Here is a 9,612-nt window from a genome sequence, read left to right as displayed (position 1 = left end):
ATGGCAAACATTTTATTGGGGGTTCCAAAATTAGTCTATTCCCAGTTTCTAGCTAAAAACTTCTACCACACAATCTGACGGACATCATCGACGATAAGATGTTCGAACCATAATCCAATATGAAAAGCCTTTCTTCTGAGCCGTCTCTCGTTCCAAACCGAGTGGGAAACTTTTCGATCTCGATTTCTACTCCTCACAGACCTTAGACGATGATTTTATGACGTTCAATCCAGTCTTAATTAGATTCATTGATTTCACAAAGGTACACATAATTCATTTATCTAAAATTCACTTCTTCGCCTCTTTGATTTTTCCGGCGATGAGGCTGTTCTTCGTGGCTTCTTAGTCGAGCTTTCATGAATACTTGACTCTGTGTCGGAGCAAGAAATCGCCGACGTCGAAGACCACGAAGTTCAGCGAGCGGAGAGACGTGATTCATCTATTCCGATCAGTCGTTTCGTTCTCGCTTCCGTGCCCTAGCGCGAGGTCCACGGCCGCGTTCTTTATCGCCGTTCCGACCTCGTTCTCAAAAGAGGATTTCGTTCGATTCATTGGAACCCGAATCGAACACATCGTTGAGATCGTCTTCGTCAGATTTCGAAAAACCTCAATTTTTTGTCTTTTTTTTTTTTTTCCACTTGGAATTGTTGATTAAAGTATTTGATCGAGTTTTTCCTGGCTGTCGGTGAATATTGAAACCTAGCTCTTTTTTGTACAGGTGCGGACAAATTAATCTTGAAACTCGAAAGTCCAGTTTGGCGACAATTAAACACATTAACTGTGACGAACTTCTTTCGAAAACGATTTCGAACATCGGCGAGTCTCACGGTTTTGCCGATTCGGCCGTTCGAAGGTCGTAAGTCCAGTTATGCATATTAACTCTGATACTTAATCGGATTAACCTTCATTAACTGTGACGATCCTCCTCTGAAAACGATCTCAAACATCAGGGAGTCCCACGGCTGCACCGATCCGACCGTTTGAAAGTCGCAAGTCCAGTCCTAAATTGCCGGAAGAAGCTAAGATTTAAGAGCTTTGTCACCGAATGTCAAGACCTCGTTTTCGACGGAGACGATCGAGACTCTGCCGAAGAATGGAGTGATGTTGGAGGCGATCCAGTTAAGGCGGCATTCAGATTGGAAGCTAAGGCTGTGATTTCGCCGTCTGAAACTTCGATGAAAACTCGGATTCCGGCGCCGAAAATGGCGGAGATGACAATTAATAAGATTTACTGTTGTTTTTGTTGCAATTAATAAGATTTACGGTTGTCATTGTTACGATTAATAAGATTTATTGTTGTTCTTGTTGCGGTTAATAAGATTTATTGTTATTATTGTTGTGGTTAATAAGATTTATTGTTGTTCTTGTTATGGTTAATAAGATTTACGGTTGTTCTTGTTATGGTTAATAAGATTTATTGTTCGTGTTACCGTTTATAAAATTTACTATTATTCTTGTTACCGTAATGAGATTTACTATTTTTCTTATTACGATTAATATTATTGACTCTTAAACGTATTATTGAAATATTAAAATGTTATTATCACAAATTTTCTTAAATATATTAATATCTGAGCTATAATTATAATTTTAAAATATGGAGGTTGTTTGAGCTAATTACTTAGCCCCGCCATATTAATTATACCCGACCCTTCTCAACTAATTTATCCGACCAAACTTCGTAAATAAATATTAGCGTATTCGTTTCTCTGCTCGTCGACACCTTACTCAGCCTCTCCGCCCTGTTCCGATCACTCGCAGGCGATCTCTCTCAGGCCACCGGAGATTCGCAAGCCGATGAAAAAGTATTTATTCAGTTTCTGAAACTCTTACGTCGAAGTTTGAATTCTTTTATTTATTGATTTATCATTCAATCTCTGATTATTAAAGTATGTGGCGGCGGTTACATTACTTTCCAATTTATGATGATTACTCTGCTTTTTCATTTCTTTTATGATGATTTCAATGGTGTTTGTTTTTGTTTTGGTTTTGATTTATCTGTTTAAAAATCAAGAGCCAATGTATTTGTTTTTAATAATATAGAATAACATAATAATCGAAATCAGTACTTCCTAACATTGATGCCTATGTGAAGAATGCACTGGTATTTTTTTATTTTATTCGAGAAAAACTAAATAACGTTCATGTATAGCTTGTGGTTGAGAAAATAGGTGTTGTTGTCACTCTATTTTTTTTTTTAAACAAAAATTCTAATTACATATATGGGACAAGGGCCAAAAATTGGAAATGTAAATTCCACGATACAAAAAAAACGATCCTATACAAAAACAGAATCGCAGACCCATTTACAAAAGAGGGACAAAAGTTCGATCCCAATCCAAAAATTACATCTTAAATTATTTGCTCAGGCTTTGGAGCCACAAAGCAAGGTTTAAATTGAGAGCTTCCTGTAATTCTTCTTCTTTCCATTCCTGATTTTCGAAACATTGGTGCCTTCGTGCAAGTAGTCTGGATTTGACCGCCGCCGATCATCTGGAGTTTTTAAATTGGCGGATTTTTTTCAGTTGTCTCTCTATTGACCCAAATTTTTTATCTCGATTTTTGTATACTCTCTGCTTCTGTAAGTTTAAGAAATTAAGATTAGGTTTGGGATTTTCTCAATTACTTGTGTTTCTTCTAGGATGGTGATGAATGTGCTGTAAAATTCTTTGAGCTCAGAACTCTCCAAACATGTCACTTTCGAGACTAGCCAGACGAGCACATTACATTCCGGGCCTCTTACAACACAAGTCCCTTGCTTCCAGGTATACCTAATTTCAATGAAGGTGATCCTAAAATAATAACTTTTGAAAATATTCAATTAAACTGCTCTGTTACATGTTGCCTTTTTCGTTGATGGTACAGGTTTTTACCCAAAGAATTACCTTTTTGTCGATGATACAGTTTTTTACCCAATGAGTTTGTCGGGTCTAGCTATAATCTCATCAGAGGTACTAGTGGATACGGGAATCATTTCGGCTGTACGTTATGGAGAGCCGAGTTCATATGTGAATACAATACAAGCTCGTTGAATAAGTACAGTCCCTTTCTCCTTTCGCTAAGAAATGTGTCGGAAGAGCTCGTCCTTTGTTCCAAATTCAGCATCAGTATGCGAGCGTCGCGTCTCAAGAACAGAAATCGAAGAAGATGTTTATGTATCTCACAGCTCTGGTCTTTGTTATGATCAGCTGTACTTACGCCGCGGTTCCTCTATATAGAATGTTCTGCCAAGCCACCGGGTACGGAGGCACTGTTCAGCGTCGTGAGGTCTGAGTTACTTAATTCTGGGTCTCTTATATTTTTCTTGCTAACTTATTAAATGACCTATTCAATGTTATGATTTTTTATGGATGTAATGAACTTGATAGGTTCTGATGTTTTTTACTTTACGTGGTAATTTTGGAATTGCTCTTCATATTTTTTATTTTGAAATTTATAGCTCGGTATGTAGAATTAGGCGGCAAGGAGCCAAGGACAATAGTTATGCAACCTGAGGTGTTGTGATATTTTATGAATATAAAGAACTTGATAGGTTCTGGTTTTTTTTCCTTTACGTAGTAATTGTCGAATTGCCCTTAATAATGGGTACTCTTCATATTTTGTATTTTGAAATTTATAGCGAGGTTTATGTAGAATTAGCCGGCAAGGACTATAGTTAGGCAAACTGTGGTTGATTCTGTAATCATATTCGTGAATTGAAATTATGTGTTTTGGGTTAAGTGCATTTTTTTCTTTTACCTTCGGTCTCTAATCCCAATAATCTACCCTTGTTTTTGTAGACTGTGGAAGAAAAGATTGCTCGATACAATAAAGATGGAACAGTATCGACAAGGTGTGGTAAAAATGATGATGTTCATTGTTTGTTGTTCGATTACTGTTTTTTTTTTTCCGCTTCTCAGCTGTTTTAAGAGGTTAGTCTATGATTGGTTTGAACTATTGTCAGCTGATACTCATGCACACCCATCTACTGTAACTAGTCTTGTAGATATAATCCAGTTCCCGTGCTTTTAGTTTATAGTTTATACCACATCTGGATCCTATTTTCTGTATGCTCAAGATGTTAATAAGGTGTACATTTTCTCATTATACGCATGATTTTAAACTGATCAAGACAGTCTCTGTTGTGAAAGTGTAGGTGGGCTCTGATCGATTACATTTCCATGCGATGTTTCGATTTCTTTTACCCTTTGCAGAGAGATTGTGGTTCAGTTTAATTCCGATGTGGTTGATGGAATGCAATGGAAATTCAAACCCACACAAAGAGAGGTTTATTTTTATTTTACTGCCTCCCTATATGTTTATCATTCTTGTTTCTGCGCACAAGTTTTAATAAAAAAATTGTACCTGATTTCTTCAGGTTTGGGTCAAGCCCGGAGGAAGCGCACTCGCATTTTACACCGCTGAAAACCAAATCTCAAAGCCAATAACCGGTGTCTCCACATATAACGTTACACCCATGAGGGTACCGATTCAACAACTTTTCTTTTATAATGCTAAGCAATAGAGATTTTTTAATGTTTTTTTTTACCCATGAAATGGTTTTACAAAAAAGTTGTTTGTATCAGAAATCGTAGCTCCTTCTCTTGATTTTTTTTTGTTAATGCTTAAGCAATAGTGATTTTATTTTACCCATAAAACATTTCTAAGAAAAGCTTGTTTAAGAAATCGTAGCTCATTCTCTTGATTTTTGTTAATTTTTGAAGGCCGGGGTTTACTTCAATAAAATACAATGTTTTTGCTTCGAGGAGCAGCGTCTTCTTCCCGGAGAACAGATCGACATGCCTGTGAGTAAAATCTAATCTTCTTTGTTACGAATATCACAGAAAGATTCACTTCACCAAATCCATGTTCTTGCGTTCGCAGGTCTTCTTTTACATCGACCCGGAGTTAGAAACAGATCCCAAAATGGATGGTATCAATAACTTGATTTTGTCATATACCTTTTTCAAGGTTTTCGAGAAGTAGAATACAAAGTCGGTACTTTATTTTTTCTTAAAATACCAGTAAGGTTAAGATATAGCATGAACTCCATTTGAATTATTAATATTCTAATGAGCAATTTGATTTGATTGCCTTATAATATGGAGTTCCCGTATTTTAATAGTTAGTTACAAGTCCATATCAGAGTTAAGATTGCGATGACTCTGAATCATGTTATCTTGTTTTTTATTATTGCTAATGAAAAGAAAAGGAAACTGTAGTAGCAAGTGCTATGTTTCTTTTTCTGAAGCTCATGACATTGTGGGACACTGTTATAAGAGATAGACCATGAACTAATTATATCAAATTATTAGTTTCGAACTTTGAATTCCAACCAGAGTTACATGAAGAAACCACAGTGCACATAGGTTTAATTTTTATTTTATTTGTGACCCCTCGTTACCATGAATTTCAGTTGTAAGTTACATTTACTGCTCATAAACCATTCTGGTGGTGAGAAGTTGAGAAATCTTGAAATTTTTGCATAATCTCGAGCCATCTCATTTTATAAGATAGAGTGTTTCATTATAGAGATTTCTAAGAGTTATCATCTTCAAATAATATATTTGTGAAATTTTTCCCTTTTCTTCTACATTATAGAGATTTCTCTTGTTATGGCTCAAAATAAAAAAAAATAAAAAAAAAAAATTTGAGGCGTATCAATCAAAGCTTTCCTCTTGAAAATGAAGAGGAAGAGTACAATTCCAAGATGCACCAGCATCATAAAATAATGGGTTTGTGTTACAAGTTTATGAGCTACAATATAATATTACATTGCCTAGAAAGAAACATAATGTCTTTTTTTTTTTTGAAGGGGAAAGAATCATAATGTCAAAGCAACAACATTAGCAAGAGTAATAATATCCGCAATAACGAGGCCGACCTCAAGCATACAAATTAAACAACATTACAACGAGCCTGGGTTCCAACAAGATTAAAACTTTTTTTTTTAATCAAGCTTTAGTTAAGGATTTCGAGTCGAATTCAAAGTTTTAAAATCCGAAATCGGCTCCATCGTACCCCCCTTAATCAAAAGTAGTAGTAGTGATGAAGTCTTGGAAGCAAAATATTGAATAATTATGAAAGCAAATATAACCCCACATGCCCGGATATGCTTACATATTTTCAGCCCTACATGCCGGATCACATTTTCTTCTAAAAAATCATCATATCATACAACCCCACATGTCACGCCGTGTCTTCCATTATTTTTTTATAAATAGTAATGGCATAGCATACCATGTTTTTATTATTGAATCGTTTTTAACATTATTTGAACACGTTAATAAAACTTATTTGAACCTTATTAGTTATTACACACGGTCATCTGGTGTCATCTATATCTTGCTTAATATTTAGCTCATATAAAGGAAACAACTAACGGTCATTTTTTATTTTCTTAATTTAGGGAATTGGATATAGATATTATGATTATTTATGTGTTTATTTTTCAAAAGTAACCAAAATTGAGTTTTCAGTATTATTTAATTGATTTTTTTCATTATGCGTTATAAATATTCAAATTAACCCCCCTAAAATAAAAATATTTCATTTTTGCCTCTTCTAAAATAAAAAATATTCAGTCATACACATAGAGTGTTAGCTCAATCGTACATAATTGTATATTTTAATATAAGAAAACATTGTTGTACTAATTTCAGACCATTTCTTTTGGTGTATTTATAGTTTTTCTATAAACTAGTAGAGTGGATGAAATTTTATATAAAATATAACGCAAGGTTTTACTTGTAGAAGTGGAAAATATTTCTGCCATTTGAAGATTTTAGCCTTAAGAGCAAAACGAAGGGTTATTTTTTCAGCCAACATGGTAGATTTTTTTAATTTTATTTTTTATAACTATATCAGAGACGACATCAAGATTTCAGCCCTTCGACTTATTCCCTGTATCTAATTTTTTATTTTCTCAAATAGACCTCAACAATAAATTAAACTTTGACCTTAAGGTCCGTTGAAAATTCTCAAATAAAAAACAGTATAAGAACGCGCAGGAAATAGGAATATCCTTGGCTGCTTCTTAGGAAGCCTAAAAATAATTAACGAATAAATAAAATAAAATGGATAAACATGGGTGTATTTCCATGAACTTGTAAACAGATAGTCATGAGTTGGACTTGTTAAGAGATTAAAAGCTTTCAATAAGATTTACACGGCCAAATGGGAGATCTTTAGAAGATCGCTATATTTTTTAATTTATTTAATTTTTTAAAAAGTCGGTCACGACTCACACAACCTCCCAACAACTCAACTCAATGCATGTGACCGAAAATAATAAGCTTATCAAAGAATAATAATATCAAACTCTGTACCCCTTAACTTCAACGAAAAGACCAAGACCATGGACCAACTAAGGACTAGGGTCCCTCTTAAAATTAAATGAATAAAATTATTTTACATTTACGAAAAAGATAAACTTAAAGAAAAAAAATTACATATTAATTAATAGCCGTCCGAAAAAAAAGAGTTTACATTAAGATTACTTAGTTAGTGGACACAGTTCATTTAAAAATAAAAATAAAAAGTCAAGAAACCAAAAATTCCATTTATTTTAATGGGACAAAGTCAAAAAAGACAGCAATCACATTCTTTCGCTTGGGCACCAAATAAATAGCATTAAACAATTTTTATTTTTTTTAAAATAGAAAGATACGTAAGATTCTCGATGAAATCTGTGGGATCTTGTTTTTTCAGTTGTCGGATTTCCAAGAAGATTTGATATGATCTATTTCAATGATTCTCAATTATGCCTTTCCAATTTATATAAAGCCTCACACCTCTCTCATAGTTCCATTATCACAACAAACAATATTCATCCAATCTTCTTTCATCTCTCTCCTTACATTCCTTTGCTTTGCTCTCTAGAGAAGAATCAAAGAAGAAGAAAAAGAAGCAACAATGGTGGTCATGGCTTCACAAACCAAGTTCCACGTCTTGGCTGTTGATGACAGCAATATTGACAGAAAATTAATTGAGAGACTCCTCAAAACTTCTTCATATCAAGGTAAAAAAAAAATTTCATTCATATATTCAAAAATGAAAAAAATAAAAACAAGCCAATCATTTTTTTTTTTTTAAAGATATTTTTTTATTGACATTAGGGCTTTTGATTTGATTACAGTCACAGCGGTGGATTCTGGTTGCAAGGCTTTGGAGTTTTTGGGGTTACTTGAAGATGAAGAAACTCACAAGGACTTGGAAGTAAATATGATCATCACAGATTACTCTATGCCTGGAATGACCGGATATGAGCTTCTCAGAAAGATCAAGGTAGTAAATTCAATTTAATTCCTATATATTAACGTTTCCAATCAATAAAGGGCATCCCTAAATTTTGTGTATTTATTTTTGCAGAATTCAAAATATCTCAAGGACGTGCCGGTTGTGATTATGTCATCGGAGAACGTTCCATCGAGAATTGATAGGTGTTTGGAAGAAGGCGCCGAGGAATTTTTTCTGAAACCGGTCCAATTATCGGATGTGAAGAAGCTCAAGCCACACATGTTGATGAGAGGTCAACAAGAATTGTCACCAAACGTGAACAAAAGGAAAGGCAACAATAACATGAAGGAAAACAAGTCACCAAACAAGGAGAGAAAGACATGTAATATTGCCTTGGAAGTCATTTCCACTTTGTAATAAGAGGGACAATCTTATGTACGTATGTATGTATAGACAAGATTTTGGGATCCTCAAAATTCGAAAGATCGTTGGATTCGGGGCCGCCGAGAGAGTCGAAGATGAAATGAAAACGAGCTCGAGAATCGGCTTGGATCGGCGATTAGTACAAAGCTCGGAATCTCTCAAGGGGCTAAATGTTATAATTAGCCACACAACTTTTGCTTTTGGGACTTGATGATCAAATTATTGGTGTGTTTGGTACAAGGAGAATTACCAAACATAAAGGCAGAGATGGTATTGGATTTGGGAGATTTTCTTTTTGGAAGTGATTCAAGAATTTTTCACTTTCTTTGTTTTTTTTTTAATTATAATTATTGGGGAAAGTTTTGGGGTGTACAATTATGAGATTTATTTGTTTCTAATCCTCTTAACAGAATTCTTTTAGTTTGAATTTTTCTCGTTATTTTTCTTATATGGATTTGAAGGATTACCTCGTAGAGGTTGATTGACTGGTCATTGCTAAAAATCTAAAATCTTCAATATTTGTTTTAAGTTTTAACGGTAAAGTCATTGATTAGGTATCGTAATTTATGGCATCAATCAAGGATCAATTCAACCATCCACGAGTGAAAATGATATAATTAACTAATGATTTTTTTTTTTAACTTTTTTTAAAAATATTTTTTCACTTAAATTAAATGTAAGATATTGAGTTTATGTATGTCAAATCCAAGATCTTATTGAAGATTGCAAAAATGATTTTATCATCTTTACCTAATTGACCAGCAAATTGGTGGTCATCATATATGGCGTGACATTAAAAGAATTAACAAAATTATGGTGATGCTCCATTATTTTTCTACCTTTTTATATACAGGGAAAAAATATTAAAATTTTCGTATGTATGTACAAAAGAATCAATAAAGTAATAGCAACTTAAATGATGTGTATTCGATTAAAAGTGTTGGAAAAAAATGGCCATCATTTGAGTGGGAA

At 33.9% G+C, this 9,612-nt stretch overlaps 1 protein-coding gene and 1 pseudogene across 2 annotated transcripts; both read left to right on the top strand.

Moving 5' to 3' along the window:
- The first annotated feature begins 2,144 nt into the window (after window positions 1-2,144).
- On the top strand, window positions 2,145-5,308 carry LOC149379555 (cytochrome c oxidase assembly protein COX11, mitochondrial-like; annotated as a pseudogene). Its single transcript, XR_016294290.1, has 7 exons — window positions 2,145-2,765; window positions 2,905-3,267; window positions 3,780-3,832; window positions 4,194-4,266; window positions 4,358-4,462; window positions 4,704-4,784; window positions 4,864-5,308. The product of XR_016294290.1 is annotated as a cytochrome c oxidase assembly protein COX11, mitochondrial-like (transcript).
- Window positions 5,309-7,766: 2,458 nt separating this feature from the next.
- LOC149379554 (two-component response regulator ORR5-like) lies at window positions 7,767-9,132 on the top strand. Its single transcript, XM_089602763.1, has 3 exons — window positions 7,767-7,999; window positions 8,117-8,265; window positions 8,350-9,132. Exons 1-3 carry the CDS (start codon window positions 7,894-7,896, stop codon window positions 8,632-8,634), a joined length of 540 nt encoding a protein of 179 aa, XP_089458889.1. The 5' UTR covers window positions 7,767-7,893; the 3' UTR covers window positions 8,635-9,132.
- Window positions 9,133-9,612: the final 480 nt, after the last annotated feature.

The sequence above is a fragment of the Urtica dioica genome, chromosome 12 (assembly GCF_054948205.1).
Source record: "Urtica dioica subsp. dioica isolate 48M chromosome 12, U.dioica_male_clone48M_v1_H2, whole genome shotgun sequence".
Lineage (NCBI taxonomy): Eukaryota > Viridiplantae > Streptophyta > Magnoliopsida > Rosales > Urticaceae > Urtica > Urtica dioica.
The sequence above is the reverse complement of the archived record's forward strand: the minus strand, read 5'-3'. Positions and strand labels throughout refer to the sequence as shown.